At 44.9% G+C, this 24579-nt stretch overlaps 2 protein-coding genes and 1 pseudogene across 3 annotated transcripts; 2 read left to right on the forward strand and 1 right to left on the reverse strand.

The window, feature by feature from the left end:
* Positions 1 to 1092: 1092 nt before the first annotated feature.
* Positions 1093 to 2685, forward strand: LACBIDRAFT_250474 (annotated as a pseudogene; the record flags this gene model as incomplete). Its single annotated transcript has 7 exons — positions 1093 to 1354; positions 1405 to 1471; positions 1521 to 1822; positions 1878 to 2020; positions 2070 to 2247; positions 2300 to 2416; positions 2471 to 2685. Coding segments are annotated over 7 exons (1284 nt in total).
* Positions 2686 to 8287: 5602 nt separating this feature from the next.
* Positions 8288 to 8958, reverse strand: LACBIDRAFT_327835 (uncharacterized protein; the record flags this gene model as incomplete). Its single annotated transcript, XM_001881881.1, has 4 exons — positions 8288 to 8298; positions 8332 to 8440; positions 8493 to 8631; positions 8774 to 8958. 4 exons carry the CDS (start codon positions 8956 to 8958, stop codon positions 8288 to 8290), a joined length of 444 nt encoding a protein of 147 aa, XP_001881916.1.
* A 2682-nt stretch (positions 8959 to 11640) lies between these two features.
* LACBIDRAFT_327836 (uncharacterized protein) lies at positions 11641 to 13180 on the forward strand (the record flags this gene model as incomplete). The annotated part of the gene is made up of 2 exons (XM_001881741.1): positions 11641 to 12907; positions 12951 to 13180. 2 exons carry the CDS (start codon positions 11641 to 11643, stop codon positions 13178 to 13180), a joined length of 1497 nt encoding a protein of 498 aa, XP_001881776.1.
* Positions 13181 to 24579: the final 11399 nt, after the last annotated feature.

Consider the following 24579-nt stretch of genomic DNA (forward strand, 5'->3'; position numbering starts at 1 on the left):
CGCAGTGCTCCAAATGCGCTGAGCGTTAAGATAGTAGTTGTAGTGAAGCCGCATCACAACTTCTTCATGTTGCCCAAATGTTGCCTAACGCCTGTCATAGTTGCGAATTTTTTTTTGATTCTGACTGGTCGCCTGACGCGCAATTGAGCCCCACAGCCAAGTCCTGTCGGATATAGCGGAACAAAAATCCTCCCGACCATTGGCAGGTCCATCCATGAACGCATCGTTATCAGAAGAGGACGTCTTGAAGATGGGCGATACATGCTATCGTATGTATGTATTTTGTAATGACCGATAATCATCGATCATCTGTTAAACGGTCACAACGATGAGCGCAATAATGCGGATACACAGCAATAATTGAACGCCCGTTACAACTGATTTCGCACTCGATTTCTGAAATCGTATCGTGTGCTTACGGACTGTGTAAAGAGTGCGATCTTTTTTTTAGGACGTTCTTTACCTCAGGAGATATGTATATGAACAAGGAATGAAAAAGTTCATACCAAATATCACATTTCATGACCACCGCAGGACTCGAAGGTGCAACCTTTTGGTACCGTTTAGCGATCGAAGCCAAACGCGCTACCATTGCGCTAGGTAGCCATTGTTAGATTTATCAACCGTACGCACAGATTGAGGTTGTCTTTTTCTTTTAGACAATAAGAGGGCTTTGTCCAAAAGATTGTAAATCCTAAACATTGCCCAACTCTTGTGACGGCGTTCCCACAAAATTTCGGGTGCTTTAAAAGTCACTGAAAGTGGTTTGGCGACGAGCAGTCAACTAGGTCGATGACTGGAAAATGTCTATCCATCTTATGACTTGGTTGTTGGCTCATTGACAGTGTTCAAGCAAAGTCGGGAACCAGGCTTGCGCCGCTATTGGATTTTAACCAGATTCATAGGCTCTGTGAGTAAGTGATGAACCACCTGCCTACTAAAAGCATTTCAAGTCATTATCAGAAATTTGGAAGAAGTGAGCAAGGAAGTGGGCCTCAAGTAGTGTGTAGCAGATCGCGTGTGTGAGTTTGATCACGTGGCCGGTGATGGGACGTTGTCAATTTATTTTTTGTCGATGTTTGTCTGACGACGATGACGGTCTTACGCGCCGTCTCTGTGCTCAGGACCTCCTTAACTAGCCATAACGTACCCAGATGCCTTGCTCGTAATTTCTCAACGCCTTCAGAAGGGGTAGGTAGTCCAAAACCTCGCTTCGAAACATACGAAACTGATGAAATCATCGTTGAACAGTTGAGGAAAACTGGGCTCTACGACTTTCATGTCGAGAATGGGGCCAAGATGGTCCCGTTCGCTGGGTACTCTATGCCGTTAGCGTATGGGGATGTCGGCTAAGGTAAGATTGGAGACGGGCCCCATCCTTTCCCAAACTCAACGTTCTTTCAGTTGCCAGTCATAACCACGTCCGGAGCAGTGCGGGACTCTTTGATGTTGGGCATATGGTCCAATCCAAGTGTATGCCTTCGTTATATCATATTTCTATGCGTACTGACTCCCGAAAGTTTCCGGGGACAAACGGCAACTGAATTCCTGGAATGGCTAACCCCGTCCTCGCTCACCGCCTTAAGCCCCTACACCTCAACCCTCTCCGTGCTGCTGAACGAAAATGGCGGGATCATAGACGACACTATCATCACAAAACATGCTGCAGACGCTTTTTACGTCGTGACGAATGCTGGGAGGCGGGACGTGGATCTACCTTGGTTTACGAAGAAGTTGGAGGAGTGGAACGCGAGTGAGAAAGCGAAAGAGGGGAAGGTGGAGATGGAGGTTCTGGAGAACTGGGGTTTATTGGCTTTGCAAGGTGGGGTTGTGTTTCCCAACTTGATGAGTCGTGTGTTTGACAGGGGTGATTCTAGGTCCAGCAGCTGCTACGTATCTGCAAGCCTTGACGTCCTTCGATCTCCGACTGCTCACTTTCGGAAAGTCGGCTTTCGTCCCCATTGAGGGCTTTAACCTCCACGTCGCTCGTAGTGGGTACACAGGAGAGGATGGATTTGAGGTATGTTTCCCCCATGCTTCCCCCGCTCCTGGTACTGACCTCGACCCAGATCTCCATCCCGCCATCCCAAACGGTTGAAGTCGCAAAACTTCTCTCAAAAACTCCGGTACAGCTGACCGGACTTGGAGCGCGCGATAGTCTTCGTCTTGAGGCTGGGATGTGTCTTTATGGCCACGACCTCGACGAGACTACCTCCCCCATCGAAGCTGGATTAAGCTGGGTCATTGGTAAGCCTACATGCAAGACCATTCACCCTCCGATGAACCTCCTTTTCAACAGGCAAGGACAGAAAGGAGACAGGTGACTTCATCGGCGCAGAAGGTGTAAGGCAACACCTCAAAGATGGGCCCCCACGAAGACGTGTCGGCTTGGTTGTAGAGGGTGCTCCCGCTCGAGGTAATATTCTTCGTTCATGGTTACTCTTTCGCTTTTGACAATCATACATATCAGAGGGCGCCAAAATCTTCACTCCTTCCGGTGAGGAACTCGGCATCGTCACTTCCGGTATACCATCTCCCTCGCTGCAGAAGAACATCGCCATGGGATACGTCAAGTCCGGCTCTCACAAGAAGGGCACGGAAGTCGAGGTTGAAGTTCGGAATAAGAGAAGAAAGGCTGTCGTCACCCCAATGCCGTTTATCAAGCCCAATTATTGGAGGGGTTGATATACGTACAAACGCACTAATTGATTTATATGAGCTCACAATGCCCGGTTCAAGGACTGGTGTATATAGGATTGATACCCAATGCAAAATAACTATCCGCAAGATTGGACACGTATGTAACTGGCTGGTACAGCATCAGTTGGGAATCAGGCATATTCTTACGTTGCGTCCTCTGCGTCCTATTCAATCTTCAATCTCTGTCTTGGTCCTCGACCGTTAAATGGATGTGCAATCGATTCAGTCACCAGCAGTGACGAATCGACATGGGACGTTAGCCTAGTGCAGATTTGCCTCTACGAACGTGCCAGGGTTGAGACATTCCGATCACATCGCCTGTCTGCACTGTCGCTGCCACCCATCGTCCTGCAGCAACTGCACGCTGATGATGCCTCCTCCGCTCTTCCTCCTTCCCCATCGCCGCCCCTCTCTTCGTAGCCATATTCTACAGCTACCAGGTGCGGCAGCTTACAACGCTGCCCCTATTTTTATCCTTTTCTCGCCCACCGATCCCTTTACGAGCCGCCCGGCCCCATCCACACTCAAGATTCCTGATTAAATTAACGACGGAAAAGGGTCAGCGTTCAACGTCCCGTTCAAATTCGCCGTCTGACTTTCAATCAAGTTTCTAACACAAACCTACACAAACGTTATCAATTCACTTGAGCACAATATGGGGTTTTCGTATAACTTGTACAAGCATTCATCCTTCGCCTATTTCATACTACTCCCAGTACGCAAAACACTTTCAGAGCAAGAAGATTTCCTCCATAAAGCGATTATGTGTTAGGTTGAGAGTTGACAGGTTTATCAGGTTTATCATTTGGGCCACTACACGTAGAATCAACGTGTCAGAACCAGTCAATGCAGAAAATTCACGAGTGTGGACTTACGTCTCTTCGGAATCGGGCTTGGGCTTGGGTTCGGCAATAGCGTTGACGAGAGCACATGTGTTCTACGGAACCTCATTAGAAGGTAAAGCGCCAGCCAGCAAGTTGAAGACGTACAGAGATCATGATGATACGTGGTTTGAGTTCAGTTGGGTACTGGTGGATGGTTTTGAAGGGCCTGAGGTTAACTAAGAGTTTGCAGGTCCTTTATACCCAGAGCTTATGTTTACCTGTGTCTTGTAGATGCGTATCTTATCAGTACTACGTCAATCACACAAAGGATGAGCCTGTGTGACTTGCAGGGCCCGGCGCTCGAGAGTTGGAAAGAGGCAAATCGGCGATTCTCTTACCACGAATGGACTAGTGTGGTGATAGTTGTGATTTTGTAGACATTGCTTTAACCTTCAAATTCGGCCTGGTGACGCAAGAGAAGCTCAAATAAGATTGTGTACGTATCACGAGCGGCCATTTCCTATGATTTCTTCAAGAGATTTTAGATAATTGTGTGCTGATTCGGACCCCATTGTTTAAACGCGCTAAGAAGCTCCCTCACTATGGTCTATGGTTTGGATGTGCCTCATTTAGACGACACAACAATGCGAGTTAAGCTGACAATTTGATTCAGCGAATCTCAGATATGGCGCTTATGAGGATAATGGCAGGCAGCGTGACCAACATGTTGTGCAAGGGTGTAAAAATAGACCAACCCACGCGTTCGCCTCATGGCATGATTGGGGGTCTCCTGGCATCCCAGCGCTCCTCTTTCTTTCCCTCCCTCATCCTGAACTCTTACGCTGATCTCCGACCCCTCAGAATGAGCGGAGGAGACTTTTTTCCAAGTGCTCAGGGCACTGCCGTGAGCGGTGGCACATTCTACGCAGCTGATGCGGTGAGTGGAACAGTCAGATATCTGCTCAACAAGCTGATGGCGTGCAGATACATATCAACAACATCAACAATGGCAATAGGATGACACTCAATGGGGTCATTCCCCTTGTGCCAAATCCAAGCAACCGGTTCACAGGGCGTGCAGAAGTCATTGCAAAACTGAGGATGCATTTTTTTACTAACACAAATGACTCTGTTCAGAAGAGAAAGTTCTTTCTGTTGCATGGAATGGGAGGTATTGGAAAGACTCAGATTTGCTTGAAGTTTGTTGAGGATATGTCTGACTGGTGAATGTCTTCAAAGAGGCAAATCCAACCCTCATTTCTAATATGTTAATTGCCTTTAGTTTCTCTTCTGTTTTATGGATTGATGCTTCCTCAGTTGGCACCATCACACAGGGGCTCAAGGGTATCTGTAACCTTCCTGCAGCCCAGTCTAGTGGACTGGATGGCTCACCTGAATCTGCTCTTCACTGGATTGGCATGCTGAAAGAGAACTATGTATTGGTCTTTGACAATGCTGATGTTCTATCACCTGCTGAGCTGGAGGCTTACCTTCCACCTGGAAGGGGGGGAAATATTCTGATAACTAGTCGCAATTCCACCATGCAGAATCTGACTTTATTGGAGAATTCTCTGGAAGTAACTGAGATGCCAGAGGATGATTCTATTGAATTGCTTCTAAAAGCCAGTTGCTTGGACCCATTTTCAATAGATTTTCAAGCTGAAGCTTTAAATATTGTGAAGGAGCTCTCTTACCTTCCTCTTGCCATTGATCAAGCTGGTGCTTACATTGCTTCTGGAGCCACCACTATTGGAGACTACCTGGCAAAGTATTCAGATCACCGAAAAATATTATTATCCCATTCTGAATTTACTGGAGCCTCTAAGTATAACAGAAGTGTCTATGGAACTTGGGAACTATCATACAAAGAAATTCAGAAGAGAGCTCAATCTGATGATTTTCATAAGGCCAATGCAACTAATAGTGCAATGCTTCTTATGGAATTATTTCCTTTTTTCCATCATGAGGGGATCACTGAAGAAATCTTTTCTTATGCTGCACTTCCAGATGATGAAGAAAGTTGTAGCTCAAAATTACCCTGTGCTAGTTCTTTGCTGGACCAGAGACTACTGCCTCTTAGCAAATCAGGTATTTGGGATAACTTTGTCTTTAGAGAGGGACTTCGAATATTACTGTCATTCTCTTTGATCAAGAAGGGCTCATCTAATTGCATATATGCCATGCATCCACTGGTTCATGCATGGGGTAGGGACAGGTTAACTTTAGATAAGAGGACACATTGTTGCTTAATGGCATATGTTACCTTGTCTTGTTCACTAAGATGGGATACAAGCCAGCCATATGGATTCCGGAGGGCCTTGGTAACACATTTGAGGGTAAATGTGGAGTATTTCAAATCAGAAGGTAGTCAAAATATGGTGAATTACATGGATGATGCCTATGCAAAGTTTGGGAGGCTGCTGCAGGAACAGGGATATGCAAAGGAAGCAGAAATCTTGCAGATTAAAGTTCTGGATACAAGGAATGAAATTCTTGAAGTAGAACACCCAGATATAATCAGAGCTATGGAAAATCTTGCATCAACAAATCGAGACCTGGGAAAATATACAGAGGCAGAGAAACTGGATATCAAAGTTCTGGATGCAAGGAAAAGAATCATGGGAGTGGAACACCCAGACACAATCAATGCCCTGGCAAATTTAGCAGAAACATATCAAAAATTGGGAAAATACACAGAGGCAGAGAAGTTGGAGATGCAAGTTCTGGATTCAAGAAATGAAATTCTTGGAGTAGAACACCCAGATGTAATCAGAGCTATGGAAAATCTTGCATCAACAATTCGAGACCTGGGAAAATATACAGAGGCAGAGAAACTGGATATCAAAGTTCTGGATGCAAGGAACAGAATTCTTGGAGTGGATCACCCAGATACAATCTATGCCATGGCAAATTTAGCAACAACATATCGAAACTTGGGAAAATACACAGAGGCAGAGAAACTGCATGTGCAAGTTCTGGATGCAAGGAACAGAATTCTTGGAGTGGATCACCCAGATATAATCAGAGCTATGGCAAATCTTGCAGCAACAATCAAAAATTGGGAAGATACACAGAGGCAGAGAAGCTGGAGATGCAAGTTCTGGATGCAAGGAACAGAATTCTTGGAGTGGAACACCCAGATACAATTTATGCCATGGCACATTTAGCAGCAACATATCGAAATTTGGGAAAATACACAGAGGCAGAGAAACTGGATATCAAAGTTCTGGATGCAAGGAATAAAATTCTTGGAGTGGATCACCCAGATACAATCTATGCCATGGCAAATTTAGCAACAACATATCGAAACTTGGGAAAATACACAGAGGCAGAGAAACTGCATGTGCAAGTTCTGGATGCAAGGAACAGAATTCTTGGAGTGGATAACCCAGATACAATTAGAGCCATGGCAAATTTAGCAGCAACATATCAAAAATTGGGAAGATACAGTGAGGCAGAGAAGCTGGAGATGCAAGTTCTGGATGCAAGAAACAGAATTCTTGGAGTGGAACACCCAGATACAATTTATGCCTTGTCACATTTAGCAGCAACATATCGAAATTTGGGAAAATACACAGAGGCAGAGAAACTGGATATCAAAGTTCTGGATGCAAGGAATAAAATTCTTGGAGTGGAACATCCACATACGATTTTAGCTATGGCAAATTTAGCAGCAACATATCAGTCCTTGGGAAAATACAGTGAGGCAGAGAAACTGTGTATGAAAGTTCTGGATGCAAGGAACAGAATTCTTGGAGTGGAACACCCAGATACGATTTATGCTATGGCAAGTCTTGCATCAACAAATAGATACTTGGGAAAATATACAGAGGCAGAGATGCTGGAGATTCAAGTTTTGGATGCAAGGAATAGAATTCTTGGAGTGGAACATCCACATACAATCAGAGCTATGGAAGATCTAGCAGCTACATATCGAAGTCTGGAAAAGTACACAGAAGCAGAGAAATTGGACACCCAAGTCTATGAATTAAAGAAAAGAGTTCTGGAAGGAGAATACCCTCATACAATGACCACAGTGGCTGACATACAAGAAGCCCAGGATATTCAAGTTGTTGATATAGCCAGCACATCCCCTTGTATAGAAAACTTTCATTCAACACCACTTGTTTTGAATCATTCAGTTCCAGCAGTTCTTCCAGATACTACAATGAATCCTGAAAAAAAAGGTATGTATTATGGTACTTAATGTTTGAACCCCCCCTGATGTTTTTATTCTCAGCCCAATTTCTATCCAAACTTGCAAGGAGTGTTTCAAATTTTAAATCCAAAATAACACATTTGTTTGAGAAATAGAAAGATCTTGATGATGACTTTGCAGGAACTAGTACTTTACTTACCTACAGTGATTCCATACATTGCTCTCAATTACTTTGTGTCTCACTGATATTCTGCCTTTTATTGATATGTTGTTTGATGATTTTTTTGTCTGATTCATTTAAGCATTTCATACTGTGTTCTCCTATACTTCATATCTGCACTTGAATTGAACCCTCCCCAATTCCCTTGATTTACCTTCCAATGTGCCCCAAGGCTACTTGAGGTCATCTCAATTTGATCAGGGCAGTTATTAGGAATCACCCAATAACACTGAATGCCCTGACCCATGGTTGAGGGTGCCTGCTAATGGGCCATGAGACAAAATGACCCAATGTTGATGGGTGGGCTGATGTGAGTCCAAATCAAGGTAAAGAAGGCTTGGCTGAAGACCTCTTTGATGGTTACTTTATCACTTTTGACAATCACTAGCTGATACCTGTGCATATCCAATAAATGCATAAAATCTCACTCATGGAAACAATGTCCCCAACCAAAGAGTAATCTTCATTACTCAACTCTGGCAATGCAATATTTGGGAGATCTTTGGCAGCAGACTTGGAGTCAAGAACCTTAACAACCTATTATGCAGGTTAATATGCATTTTAGGGAATAAAGAAAGGTAAGACTGACATTTGCAGTTATGAAGTAAGCATCAACATTGTTGAAGATGAGGTCCTGACTGTTCAAGTAGCGCAGCGAGGCCAATATACCCTTTTTAGTCTTCTTGTACTGGTCAACTTCATCTTTGATGCCTGTATCATTTTCAATGCTGTCGACAGGGCAGAAAAGGTGGGCATCAAAGTATAAAGTTTTGGGGCTGTCCTTCTGCTGTCAAGGATTCTCCAGAACAGCAATCCCCGAAATTGAACTGGATCCAGATGGTGGGGTGAGCTGAGATGGTGGCATGGTACCTTGGTGAAGAGTCTTGGAGGGAAGAATGTGACAGCATCAGAGGATGTATGTCCTCTCTATATATATGAGGAGGTGAGGGGATGTTTCCTGTTGTGGCCAGGTGTTGAAAGTTCAAGAAAAATGTAGGCAAACAGAGAGGGAACACGTGGACTCTGTCACGAATCCACATGATCATGCTGCACATGGCTGAGTCAACTTGTTCAGAATAAAAAGTAATCCCTCAAGCTTTAAGACTTTACTCAGTGGGTGAATTATGTAAATTCACACACCTCAGGCCTCAGGGATTAGATTTGTGTTAACAGAACCAATTAAATTTGGTATCTAATCCATGAGAACCTCATCATATACAATGTTTGTGGTAAGGCATTCTGTAGCATCATCTGGAAGAAGAATTTTGATGTTATGGGGAGATGTTGCATGTGAAAGAGCTACATATAGCTGCCCATGTGCAAAAACTGGAAAGTGGAGATAGAGTCCAACATGTTGAACAGATTGGCTTTGAGATTTGTTTATGGACAATGTGAAAGCTAAGTGAACTGGGAATTGGTGGTGTTTAAGCTTCAATGAAACTTCAGATGAGCTTGTTGGAATGAGTGAAATTTGAGGAATGAGTGCTGATTGCCCATCCCTTTCACCTCCAAGCAGTCGTACTTCCAGAACTTGATTGCCCATCTGTGTGATGACCATCCATGTCCCATTGCACCACCCCTGACCCAGAGAAAGATTGCAGAGTAAGATGCCAGGGCACCCAACCTTGAGATTCAATTCACCTGGTGGAAGACTGGAAGAGTTGACAGAGCGAAGAAATTTGATCAGAATTGGTTCATCATCTTGTGGATCTGCTCCTGGCTCATGGATAATCTCATCTGCACTAATGTACTGACAGCTATCACCTGCCATGTAATCCAAAATTTCTTGGTTGATTTCACCCACATCAACATTTCGAGGCACAAGAATTGTGCAATTGAGAAAGTATTCAGGAGGGGGTGGAGGGGTGGAATCAATGGCTGGATAGATAGACTCAATCAGTGAATTAGCCGATTCTGTGTGCATGTAGTCAGGAATTTGGATCACATTTCCTTCAATAAGATTTCGACCATGACCGACATCCAGCAGCCATCGAGCAAATTCTTGAGCATCCCCACTGTCCTGCTGTTAGGGTACCTTACTTTCATTGTCCTTTCACTCTCAACAACATCATCCATTTCAATTGTATTACTTGACTAGTTGTTATCTAGTTGTACTAGTGCTTGAAAGTCTGGTCCAGTCTGTTTTTTTGGCCCAAAACGAAAAGACCAAGACCAAGACCAGTCCACACAATTCCTAAAACCTCAAAAGACTGGACCAGGACCGGAAAAGACCAAGACTGCAGTCTTTTTCGGTCTTTGGACCAGTCTTGGTCCAGACTGGTTACAACCAGTTCAAGACCGGTCTTTCAACTAAATATGCAATACAATTTGTAATTATGAGTTGGTAGGTTTATTGTCATTCATCGTAGCTTCTAAACGAGTGCAAGAACGTTAAATTACGTTGAGAATTGATGTATATACAAAAATACTAAGGTACATCTGCTATTTTCACGAAATATTTTACAGTTTTGTATGTATCTTTGTCAGCTTTTGGCCTAAAAATATGATCTTAGGTGCGTTTTGAAGGGTTATTATGTAGGTCTTAACTGACAAGACCGGTCCACATTAACCGGTCTTTTTGCGGTCTTCTGATCTCAAATCTGAAAGACCAAGACTGCAGGTCCGGTCTTTTGCAGTCTTGGTCCGGTCCAGTTGCGGTCTTTTTGCAGTCTTGGGACTGGACTTCCAAGCACTAAGTTGTACTCACTCACACTATTTACTTAAATAGTTGTATTCCATTGAATTGTGCCTTAGCGCGCTTGCACAAGCACTTCACACAAATGATATTCACGCTGCGTGCTTTGTTTGGATCACAAGCCCTTGTTTGGATCGCAGGCCTTTGTTTGGATCACAAGCCTTGTTAGGATCACAAGTCTGACCAAACATGTCTGAACAAGGAAACACTTGAGTAAGCAATAAGGAGGAATGTCATAGCACTGACAGGAAAGGTCTAGATACTTCCATAATATTTGTACTTGAAAGATCTAGGAACTTCTGTAAACATTGTACTTGGGAAAGAAGGAGGATCATCCTTACTTTTACCCCAAATAAATCTGACTTGTGTTCTAAGAGAACTAAGCATCTTACTTGAGTAAATTGATAAAGTCTAGCACTATCAATTAACTCCAATCAAACTGTTGAAGCTATGCACTAAGGCTTTGATCAAAGACACACAGAACCGACAGACCACAAAGACTCTTGACACTTTCAGGAATACTCAGAACTAACTCTATGATTACATTACACATAACTACTATGACTCTTTGGTGTACAGAAACTAACTGATTGTATTCACAGGAATACACCAACATCAAGTCACAAACTCTAACATTGGTGGACACACCCAGAACACTACGTTCCTTGGACAAGCATGAGACTTCTTAGTCAGTAGGACATATTGGTCTGACACAACAGGTCTACTTCCGGAACATTCAAAACATGTTTCCTGATTCCAGCACCCACGAAGCAAGTTAATCTGAATGAATCAGTATTGTCGGGACACATTTTTGATTGTTATGCTCACAGAGCTCAGTTAATCTCATCTTTCAGTAACCATCAAACACATCTATGCCAGTAAGACCCTATCTGAGAAACTCTCCTTGGACCAGAACCACGTGGCACCCCAACTAGGACCCCGAAAATTTTCGGATACTCATCGAGATTCAAGCCCCTGGTCTACATACAATCCATAAGAGCTCTATATTATCTACGTTATCAACTAAAAATAAGTCTAGATCATGTCTGGGACTGGAGGGAAGCCCAGAAGCCAGACAGCCTCGACACAAAAAGTCAAACCAACAGTCGCTCGGCAAAACCGAACGACCAAAGTGGAGTCACAGGAAAGAGGAAAAACGAGGGCAGCAGGGTTGGTGGAGATAGATGAAGGAGATCAAGAAGTCGGCAATGCGGAGAAAGGGAGGGCATACCTCGAAGAGAAAGTACTGTTGGTCCCGCCCAGGGACCCGCTCACGCTGTATGGGCTCATCGTGGCCCTCTTTCAGATAGCGGCCTTACCAGGGATCGGTTGTCCTGCCATCAACGCAGTACGCACGGTCGCATACCTGCTACAAGAAGTCGAGACTGGAGCAATAGCAGCTGATATCAGGGATATCGCCAACGAACAGTTCAGCGAAATGACCAAGGATCTGGGTGAGCTCATGGAGGGGCTCAAGGAGAAGGTATTGGAGGAGGTAGGGAAGACGACGGTGGTGCTGGAGAAGAAGACATTGGAGCTGGCTGGGGTGGTTGAGAAAGTGGCGCAGCAGGCGGTTAGCGCAGGCAGTTCCCCATACAGAGACGCATTGTCAAGGACGGTTTCCAGAGCACCTTTGGATGCTAACCCTAGGCTGGCTGCAAAGGAGAACATCAGGCAACGACAGTCGCTAATCGACCTACCCAGGGAATCGAAACTCAGGGAATGTACCAACACGACTCTAGTTGGCAAATTTTCGGAGGCGATTGGTAGGGCGACAGCACAGAAACACAGGATCAGGTCGGTTACGAAGATGCAGAATGGTGGAATCCTCGTCGAAATGGTCACGGACGAAGGCGTGGCATGGATGGCGTCCAAGGCCAACGCAGAGTCCTTTCTACGGGAGCTGGGAGAGGCAGAGGCCTCGTTCAAGACGAGGTCTTACAATGTCGTGGCCTACTACGTACCACTGAACCTGGATACTAACAGCGAGAAAGACAGGAAGGAAATCGAGGAGATGAACAACATACCAGAGGGTGGCCTAGCAAAGTTGAGGTGGATCAAGCCTCCTTCGCGAAGGAGGGCGGACCAATGTTTCGCCCACATCATTGCTACTTTCTCGGATGCTGACGCCGCCAATCAGGCGATAGTGAACGGACTCACGATCTGTCACAAGAGAGTGTCAGTAGCGAAGAGCAAAAGGGAGCCAATTCAATGCCTCAAATGCCAGGGATGGGACCACGTTGCGGCTGAGTGCTCTTTGGAGAAGGAGGTAAACGTGTGCGGCACCTGCGCAAAGGATCATTGGACCAGTAAGTGCCCACAGCTGAGTGTCACTTACTGCACTTCGTGTAGGTCGCAAGACCACACCAGCTGGTATCGCGGCTGCCCAACTTTCCTCAGGAAGATTGAAGATCTCAATGCGAGGGACCCGGCCAACGACATGCCTTTCTTCCCAGCGAAGGAATCCTGGACTTGGTCGCCATCCTATCCGCCCCAAGCTCGTTGGGCGTCGCCAGCAGAGATTCAGATCAACCCAGTTCAGACAGGTTCACAGAGAGATAGGCTCAGACAAACACAGCTAGGCTTCAAGCCCGTGCCCCCAGGTGGGCGACCGTACACCAGGGAAGCGCGGACACGTCAACAGTCGAAGCCTCCAGCAGCTAAGTCCCCTCCTCAGCCTTTCCCTAACCCAGAGTCTCCTATAGCCCCCCCTGCCGCGAGTGAAAGCTCAACGCCCCCTGATAGTTCTCCCCCCGTAGACATTGCCCATGTTTGAACAACCTGGACCTTCGCCGATTAGGCTACGGATTGACTGGTGGCTACCACTTTTATCTATAACCTAGACTTAAACCTAGAGAGTCATTTCTATAACTTAGACTTAAGCCTAGAGGCCATATCTATAATGCTTAGGATTTTTTGAAAGGCATTTCAAATGTAGGCCTGGGTATTTCATAGTGAATTTTCCATAGATACCCAGCGCATTTTCTGCGAAGTTTCAAATGCAGCCCTGGATATTTCATTGCGATTTTTCAATAGATACCTTTGGTATTTCATTGCGATTTTTCAATAGATACCCTGGGCATTTCATTGTGATTTTTCAAATGTATCCCTGGGTATTTCATTGCAAAATTTCAATGGATACCTGGATATTTCATTGCGATTTTTCAATGGATACCCGGCGCATTTCATTGCGATTTTTCAATAGATACCCTGGGCATTTCATTGTGATTTTTCAAATGTATCCCTGGGTATTTCATTGCAATTTTTCAAATGTATTCCTGGGTATTTCATTGTGATTTTTCAATAGATACCCTGGGCATTTCATTGCGATTTTTCAATAGATACCCTGGGCATTTCATTGCAATTTTTCAAATGTATCCCTGGATATTTCATTGCAAAATTTCAATGGATACCTGGCACATTTCATTGTGATTTTTCAATAGATACCCTGGGTATTTCATTGTGATTTTTCAAATGTATCCCTGGGCATTTCATTGCGATTTTTCAATAGATACCCTGGGCATTTCATTGCGATTTTTCAAATGTATCCCTGGATATTTCATTGCAAAATTTCAATGGATACCTGGTGCATTTCATTGCGATTTTTCAATAGATACCCTGGGTATTTCATTACAATTTTTCAAAAGTATCCCTGGGTATTTCATTACAATTTTTCAAATGTATTCCTGGGTATTTCATTGTGATTTTTCAAATGTATTCCTGGGTATTTCATTGCAATTTTTCAAATGTATTCCTGGGTATTTCATTGCAATTTTTCAAATGTATTCCTGGGTATTTCATTGCAATTTTTCAAATGGATACCTGGATATTTCATTGCGATTTTTCAATGGATACCTGGCGTATTTCATTGCGATTTTTCAAATGTAGCCCTGGGCATTTCATTGTGATTTTTCAATAGATACCCTGAAAGCTAAAAGAAAGGGCTACAATTATTGTATCATGGGAAAAATGACCAAAAAAGGAAGGTGCATCCCGTACTATAAGAATCAGATATAGACTACCAAGTTCACTGATAGACTACAAAAAAGTCGGACTTAGACTACACAGTTTACTGATACACTATAAAAGACTACAAAAGTCGAAATTAGACTACAAAGTTTACTAATACACTACAAAAGACTACAAAAGTCGAACTTAGACTACAAAAGCGTGGACTTAGACTACATAGTTAGGGTTAGAGTCAAAAGGTTATCTTGACTACAAAGTTTGTAGTGTGCGCTTTTTCATTAAAAAAGTTTGTAGTGTCTGCTTTTTGAGACTACAAAAGTTGTAGTGTTGCGCTTTTTCATTAAAAAAGTTTGTAGTGTCCGCTTTTTGAGACTACAAAAGTTGTAGTGTTGCGCTTTTTCATTAGAAAAGTTTGTAGTGTCCGCTTTTTGAGACTACAAAAGTTTGTAGTGTGCGCTTTTTTATTAGAAGAGTTTGTAGTGTCTGCTTTTTCATTTAAAAAAGTTTGTAGTTGACATGTAGTTTATGGTGTCCTTGGCCCTATCTATGTTATGGGGATGAGGTTGAAGGATTGCCATCATATTGCCAGTGCTGCAGCATTACTATTTGACATCATGCACACGTTGTCTTTCACATTAGCAAAGGCCATTCTATGTCTTTCATATTGATACCTACTGTCCTATCTCAAGACATAATTGCAAGCTCATTGACATGACATGACCAGTTTTTGACATCATGACCAAGTTTGCCTTTTACACTGTCTGCTTTCACATTGATAACTACTGGCCTGTCCCAAACATAGTCAACTTTGATACAGGTCTTTGAGGGCTGTAGGATGATGGGCTGATTCATCCTTTGAGGTGTCTTGAAGACAGGTCATGTTGTAAGTTGACCATGTATTGAGTAGATATGAACATGAATAGCCTTCTCTAGCTTGAAAGCCAACTTGGGCATGATGTGAGGAACTGATGATGTGGCAATAGCAATATGTAAAGTCATGTGAATCCTTCAGCCATATCCCCATATGAGCTTACAATTACATCTTGAGATAGGACTAATGAAAAAGCGCACACTACAAACTTTGTAGTCAAGATAACCTTTTGACTCTAACCCTAACTATGTAGTCTAAGTCCACGCTTTTGTAGTCTAAGTTCGACTTTTGTAGTCTTTTGTAGTGTATTAGTAAACTTTGTAGTCTAATTTCGACTTTTGTAGTCTTTTATAGTGTATCAGTAAACTGTGTAGTCTAAGTCCGACTTTTTTGTAGTCTATCAGTAAACTTGGTAGTCTATATCTGATTCTTATAGTACAGGATGCACCTTCCTTTTTTGGTCATTTTTCCCACGATACAATAATTGTAGCCCTTTCTTTTAGCTTTCTGAATATACTGAAATCATGTTATTTGGTTTTGTTTTCATAGAGAAAAACACAAAAAAAAAAAAACACGATGCTTTTGAAATTCCTCTACCTCATATCTCCACAATGGGAGCACTTCAGAACATAATTCAAACAGATTCGGGAAGCTACAGTGTAGGGCTACAACTTTGGTTTTTTGACCCCTTTTGGAGTTTGGTCATGTGACCACTCTCCTGATTAGTAAAAAGTTCATCGAGCGCCTGTTGGAGGGGCGGAAGACCAGGCTGAAATTTGACGACTTTCTATCTGACTACATTGACATCACAAATGGCATTGGACAAGGCGACCCGATCTCAATGCTACTCTACATACTATACAATGCAGACCTACTGGAAGCCCTACGACACCTGGACGAGGACGCCATTGGATACGTGGATGACGCTCTGGTGATAGCAATGGCAAAGACGCTTAAGGGTATGACTAGGGCATTGAAGAGCTTCATGGAAAGAAAGGGTGGTGGGTTCGAATGGGCGTGCGACCACAACTCCAACTTCGAGATCAGCAAAACCGCCATACTGCACTGCCAGCCAAGGGCAAGAAAGCCCACGGATTGCCTGAACCCAGTCCTATGTTTGAGGGGGAAGGTCATTAAGGAGGTGGAAAGCTATAAGTATCTGGGAGTGCATGTGGATGGCCAGCTGAGATGGCAGATGCAGGAGAACGAGGCGATGGCAAAGGCAATGTCATACATTCTGATGTTCCGTAGGCTGACTTGCACCAGCATAGGTATCCGGCCCAGGCTCATGAGGCAGCTATACATCTCGGCGGCCATTCCCAAGATGACCTACGCATTGGACGTGTGGTATGTGCCTCCGCACAAGAAGGAGGGCAAGCGCAACAACAGCGGGTCAGTGAGAGCTATGAAGTCCATGGGCAAGGTACAACGCATAGCAACTCGGGCGATCACGGGGGGGCTGTGGACCTCTCCGAATGATCTGCTGGATGCGCATGCTGGGGTATTGCCAGTGAACTTGTTACTCGAGAGGATATGCCATTCCGCGGTGATTCGTGTCTCGACATTGCCTGAAGGACATCCACTTCAGGCCATGGTCCAAAGATACAGCAGAACCCCGGCCAAAACTCACCTTACTCCCCTACAGAAGCTGATAGAATGCTTTAGAGTCAAGCCACGACGATTTGAAACGATCAGACCCAACCCACGGCCGCCAACGTACCAGAGGGTTTTCACAACCATGATTGCGGAGTCGAAGGATGAATCGATTAAGGACGAAGGAAAGGATAGTTCGGACATCAGGATTTATACGGATGGGTCAGGGTACGAAGGGAGTGCAGGAGCGGCTGCGGTGTTCTACAGGAAAGGGGTAGCTGAGCCAGAGAAAGTCCTTCGCTATCACCTCGGGTCGCTGAAGAAACACACCACGTTTGAAGGAGAGGCCGTGGGGTCCATTCTAGCAGCATGGATGTTACAGGGATGGCCAGAGGTAGGAAAGGCGACGATTACCAGCTATACTGACAGCCAGGCCTTCATCAAAGCAACGGGGGCGAGGAAGACGGGTTCCAGGCAATACCTTGTCATGGAGTATCTGAGGTTGACAGAAGCCATGACGGACGGAACTGATGACTTCAACCCCACAGGCACCGCAAAGTTTGCACTGAAGTGGGTGGCAGCGCATGAGGGAGTGATAGGGAACAAGAGAGTTGATGAAGAGGCAAAGACGGCAGCACAAGGGGAGTCGAGCCCAATGGAGGAGCTCCCGCCAATCCTGCACAAATGCCTACCGCTTAGCGCAGCGGCGGTCAAACAGGAGTTCGCGGAGAAGCAGAAGGTCAAGTGGCTGGAGGCATGGAAGGTGTCGCCACATTACGCTAAGTTTCAACACGTGGACCCAGACTTCCCCTTCAACAAGTACAGGAAAATCAGCAACAAGCTTTCCAGGGTGCAGGCAAGTTTACTGATGCAGATACGGACAGGGCATATCCCCCTGAACAGCTATCTACACTGCATTAAGAAGACAGCGAACAGGCGCTGTGATGCGTGCTGGGGGATTGGTCAGATATCAGTGCCAGAGACTGTCATACACTTCCTCTTCGAGTGTCAAGCATACGCAGAGGAGAGGTTCGACATGGACAGGGCGCTAGGTCACCACCAAGAGATCTGCGGGGTATCCTGGAGAGTATGGACAGGATAAAAGAGCTCCTAAAGTTCGTCGGAAGGACGGCCAGGTTTAAGAAGACACTCGGCGATGCCATAGGTGATGTGTCAAATCTTGAGACCGAGGATGATTAACAGGTAGCACTTCTTTGTACAGGAATCAATGCAACAGGTTCGAGCTGGCTGGTAAGGCCAGCGGGCATGCCCACAAACCCTCTTTACCCCCCCTTTTTTCCTACCCGCCTTTTCAGTCCGTGGACTTCACGAACAGACTTACGTCGACAGGATCACACGTATATTCGAAAACACAAGACGTCTGCAAAACAGCTACAAAATTCACTATTTAATTCCCTGATATCGCTCGTCCCATCATGACTGTGCCTGTCGCTCCGCGATCGGGTACTTAACAGACAACACCCCATGTAGATGGAAAGCATAGGCAGCAAATGACGAGGCTACCCCGCTCACGTATATAGGTGCATCCCAAAACGGCGTTTCCGTGCCGGGCTGGGTGGGGGAATGATCGCCTTGGGCGTGCTCTCACCAGTGCATGGGATGACCTTGGGGGTCAGGTGTAAAAGGCACTCGGGGCCTTAGGTAGTCTAGTCTACAGAGTTGTAAGGTCTGACATGGGGCTCCGCCCCAATAGACTTGAATTTGACCTTAAAAAAAAAAAAGACCCTATCCATACCTTAAATTTCAAATTCACTGATGGTGAACAATAACGAGACATCTAAGAAGGGTCACAAGATGAATAATTCTCAATCAGCTGGTATGACCAGTAGCATAAGCAATGCGCCAGCTGTTATGCCGTCAATTCCTCATGGCACACCACAGGTAGGAACCCTGCCAGAGATGGAGAAAGATAACACTAAACCAGCGATGGAAGGTTTCTTAGGCACGCCAAGCAGCGGACAGATGTTTGAACCCTTTCAGGATCCTGATAATCAGGAAGACGAGTTGAGGTCAGAACATGAGTTAGGTATGAAGGAATTTGGAAATCTGATTGAACCAGGCATTCCATACAGAGCAAGTGACCTTCCCGACTATCAGTAATCATATTCAGAGATCACAGTTGACTTCCCAAGCTGTAAGGCTTTTTCTATGTACAGAGATTCAGAAAAGGGACTAAAGAAATCAGAAATGGTGTTTTCAATGGCAGGATGTCATCTTCAAGTGTAAAGCTAGGAGAAATTGGTTTACGACGACCAGTAGCGAATTCTTCAGGGAGAAACATATCGCAAAATGATCATAATTGAGTTTTCTCTGAGGAATTAGCAATCTTAAATGAACTACTAGCTAAGGTGTATTATTTTCAGGACAATGAACATGTAGGATATGCAATACAACAGATCATCTTGGTCAACCTCAATCAGCGGCTCAAACTTCATCAAGAACAAGCTGAAGAGGATTTGATTATGGCTGGAAACAGAATTCCGGGCATCCCTCATTGGGGATTGACTGGAAAGGCAGACGAGTTTTGGACTGCTAATGATTTTGAGATTTTAGGAGCCTGCCATTGATGTGAAGTCGAGAATTTCTTAGCTTACCTCAACAATCATTACGAGTATCCAAATGCTAAGAAGGAAATAAAGGGTAGATGGAGAGTAGCATCCCCCATAACGACAACAGAGCCAGCAAGTGAACACTTATCTACCAGAATGATAATTCCAGCTGTAACAACACCAATGTTTGCTTCAGGAGAACCAGATAGCATATCTAGGTTTCAGCAACTGACCGTTCCCAGCCATACTTTCCGTATGCTGCATAATTTTAATTCCTCGGCCTTTGGCTGTCCTATGCAGAATAGCTTGTCCAAAGCGCTTCAAGAATTGTTAGGCGCTAATGACTCTAGGAGGAATTGATCGGAATATTAATAGTCCTCCTTCAATGCCATCAGTTACATCCACTAACAGAAACTTTTCAGGAGGAGCACCAGGCCCAGGAGACTCGGATGGAGATGATGGCAATGATAGTAAGGGAGGAAATAACCCTTCTGGAAATCCTTGAATTCCAAAGTTACCACCTTGCAACCCAGGGGAACGATCACTAAGAGAAACCACCACCGCCTTCCCAACTAGGAACACAATTGAACTGCAGTTCAATATGAAACTAAAGATGGATGCGATATGTCAGAGTTTTCTAATCTTGGTCACAATTAGTCACAACTTGTTGTGCACATCACAATTTGGCAGTCCTTTACAGTGCCCCACCCATTCCTGCCGGAATCCACCAGAATCCACAGGAATGGGACAGGTGTGGAAGTGCATCATGTTCTGTTCATGACGCCTTCGTTATTTCGACCTTGGACCAATGTTTCATGTTTTCTCTTCTTTTTTATTTATTCACTGTTCATCCCAAGCATGTTAATAAAGATTCGAGGGTTGGCACAGAGTTTTATCTTGTCAGGATACTTGATTTCGAAATCGCCGGTGGCTGTGCAAGCACTCAGAAAGAATGATTTCTCACGCCTCTTCGATGCCCAGGCCGCACGACCTTGAAGGATTTGGACTCAGGATCTTTTTTATTGGTTCGTTTGTGTTCAGTCTTTTCACGTTTATTGTGTTTTCTTCGTTTTTGTATTTTTATTAGATCCTTACCTTCTTGGAGCTTGACTGGACAGCTGGACGGTAGGGTAGAGCATCGATGCAAGGGATGTCGGCACTGAGGGCAGCAGTGATGCATGTCAATAGACCTCTCCCTTCATTGTACGTTCCCCAAGTCATTCCCAGTCCAAAGGAATAGTCGAGAGAGGGCGAAGGTGAAGTTATATTTTTATATTTTCAGTTTACTGTCTATTTTTAGAAACTTCTTTTATCTTGGTCAGGCAGCACGCGAGTATGTGTGATGCCTTGTGATTCTACGTTCTGTATAAAAGACGCCTTCGGGTTTTCTGAATGTCACTTCTTTCCCCCCACCTTTGTTACTCTCCAAGAACTTTAAGAGCTTAAGTCTTTCCCCTGCCAGCGTACCATCACCTCTCTCTCAAGTCGACCTTCTACGTTATCGAAAACTTCAAGAACGAACCCTTATGCAAACAAGAACTCTCGTCATGCATACAGTCAACCAGGAAAACATTCCCATTTCGACGTGTATAGCCCTCTCTATCAATGCGTATTCACACACTTAGATGCTGAGTTCCTTTTTCATCACTCCTTTGTCCCCTTTCCTCTCGCTCCTTTCTTTCCCCCCCTTCTTTTGGTAGACGACCGGTTTCCATCTCTTGCTGTTGAACTTTCGTTCTTCCACACAGGAATCCACAGGAATGGGACAGGAATCCACAGGAATGGGACAGGAATCCACAGGAATGGGACAGGAATCCACAGGAATGGGACAGGAATCCACAGGAATTAGGGGGCCACTGATAAGACCTCCTTTATTGTACGATCTCTGTTGGTGAACTTGTGAGAGTAAAAGTGCTTCTTTTGCACAAGTACAATCACACTTGAAGTTTTCCCACATTTTGATGGCTTTCTGACTTAAAGTGTCTCCAGAATCCCAGCCAGAAGGAGGTCTTTATTGTCCCCCACAGATTCCTGAGGATTCCTGAGGATTTCTGCACAGTCCCAGGACTGAGTATTGGCTGATGTACCAGCCAATTTTTTCAGTCCTGTGGGGGTCCATTCCTGAGGATTGTCAGACAGGACTAGTCCCAGGATTGATGCATGTGATGAGTCACATGACCTATGAGCATGTGCTTGGATACATCATGTGATGTGATGCATCCTGTGCAATGTTGGTTTTCATATGTGACACATCACATCACCTCTCTCTTCAACTGTCACCACCAACAACCATGACCACCACACAACACCCGACAACGACCACGACCATGACCATGACCATGTCGACATCGACAACAACGACAACAATGATGACCACAACCGCTTACAACTCCCCACAGCACATGCGGATAATGACAGAAACGATGTGGCAATGCCATGGCATGACAACACGGCATGACAACAACAGGTCAACACGCCCATGGACAAGCATGACCACCCATGAGCGAGGATGACAGCCCCTGAGATGACCACCCACGAGCAATGACAACCACCCACAAGACGACTGCCCTTAAGTGGGCACCACCACCCATGACCAGCAGCTACCCACTGGCTCACAGGCCACAAACAGTGTTAAGGACCAAACATGACCCCCCCCACACAGAGGTCTTTATTGTCCTCCACTGATTCCTGCCGGATTCCAGCGGAATCCGGAGGACTTTACACTCCCACACATATTCCGGTTGGACTCCAGATGGACTCCAGCAGACTCCAGATGGATTACTGCTGTTCATCCAGTATTTTTCCTAATTTTTTCTTTGGTGGAAACCCAGCCAAATGGTAGTCTAGAATCCACCTGGACTCCAGCTGGACTCCAGGTCCACCATCTGGACTGCATGGACTCCACCTCATAACACAGTCAACCAGCCAGACTCCATATGGAGTCCAGCAAGAGTTTACAATTTCTGTTTATTTATTATTGTTATTATTAGACAAGAAAAAAAGAATGCCATGACTGGGAGTTGAACTCTCAATCACTTGGGCAACTTTTACCACCACAATAAACCACTACACCATAAAGGCTTTATTAGATACACAATTTTCACACATCATATACCCTCACTCCCGGCACATTCCGAAAGCTGGCCAAACACATTGGCTTTGTTGCCACGTCCTTGTCTTTTGTCTTCCCACCACCACCTTCCCACATCCAACCTCATTTGATGCACCCAACCACCCCACCTCGTTCAAACCAATGTCATGACAACGGCAACACCACACAACAACACCACACCCCACCAATGCCAACAACAGCCCACCACCACCACCAAGGCTGACAACAGGATGGCCATGGTGACCCAGCACCACCCACGACACGATGACGTGTCAACGACATGCGACAACGACAATGATGACACGCAACAACAACGACACACGACAATGATGACATGCAACGATGACAGCAGCAACAACATGCGACAATGACAGTGACAACATGTGACAATGACAACATGTGACAATGACAACAACGACAACATGCAACAACGACCATGACAACGACATGCAACGACTACGACATGTGACGATGACAGCAACAACACGCAACAACAACAACACATGACAATGACCACAACAACAACACATGACAACGCCGACATGCAATCATGACGAACGGCCACCCTGGGACGACAACACAACACCCACACAGGACATGACAAGGGCCAAGCACCACCACTCCTTGCCCCCTTCATTACTCACCACCCCCTCCCATACTGCTCACCACTCCCTCCCCCTTCCATTCCTCTCTCCCCCCTCCATTCCTCTCTCCCTTCTCCCTTTCCCTCCCCCCTCCATTCCTCTCTCCCTTCTCCCTTTCCCTCCCCCCTCCATTCCTCTCTCCCTTCTCCCTTTCCCTCCCCCCTCCATTCCTCTCTCCCTTCTCCCTTTCCCTCCCCCCTCCATTCCTCTCTCCCTTCTCCCTTTCCCTCCCCCCTCCATTCCTCTCTCCCTTCTCCCTTTCCCTCCCCCCTCCATTCCTCTCTCCCTTCTCCCTTTCCCTCCCCCCTCCATTCCTCTCTCCCTTTCCCTCCCCCCTCCCTTCCTGATCACCACTCCCTCCCCCCCACTCCTTCCCCCCTCTCTGTAACATAGAATGTATTATATTTAACTTATTTAGTTACTAATATACTTCAATTTTCTTTCTATATAGTTATGTATACAGTTATCAATACAATATCTGTTCACCTATGAATTTTGTATGGAATTTTGAGGTGGGAGAAGGTCTGACTTGTTAAAATTCCACAACATTCCTTGAGAGAGTCCAGACAGAGTCTATGCAGACTCCATCTGGACTCCAGCTTGATGTTCCAAAAAATATACATTTGGTTCTATTTGAGGTAGACTCCACCTGGACTGAATGGAGTCCAGATGGAGTCCAACCAGAGTGTGTGGGGGAGTGTAAAGTACACTATTCTTGTATCCTTGTATTCAGGTATTCACATATATATGTATCCTTGTATTTAGGTATCTACATATGTATCCACATATACATATATTCTTGTATCCTTGTATTCAGGTATCCACATATCCACATATTCTTGTATTTATGTATCAATGTATACACATATTCTTGTATCCTTGTATCCATGTAGACAAGTATTCTTGTATTCATGTATCCTTGTATTCATGTATCCATAGTGTATGTCATGGTTCTGTGCCACATATGTGTATCCTTGTCTTTAGGTATCCACATATACATGTATCCTTGTATTCATGTATCCTTGTATTCAGGTATCCACATATACACATATTCTTGTATCCTTGTATTCATGTATCCATGTATCCTTGTATTGATGTATCCATGTATGCAAGTATCCTTGTATCCATGTATTCATGTATTCTTGTACACATGTATCCATAGTGTATGTCATGGTTCTGTGCCACATGGTTGTCGGAAGTCTTATCAGTGCCCCCCTAATTC

This window comes from Laccaria bicolor, genomic scaffold, assembly GCF_000143565.1.
Source record: "Laccaria bicolor S238N-H82 LACBIscaffold_14 genomic scaffold, whole genome shotgun sequence".
Lineage (NCBI taxonomy): Eukaryota > Fungi > Basidiomycota > Agaricomycetes > Agaricales > Hydnangiaceae > Laccaria > Laccaria bicolor.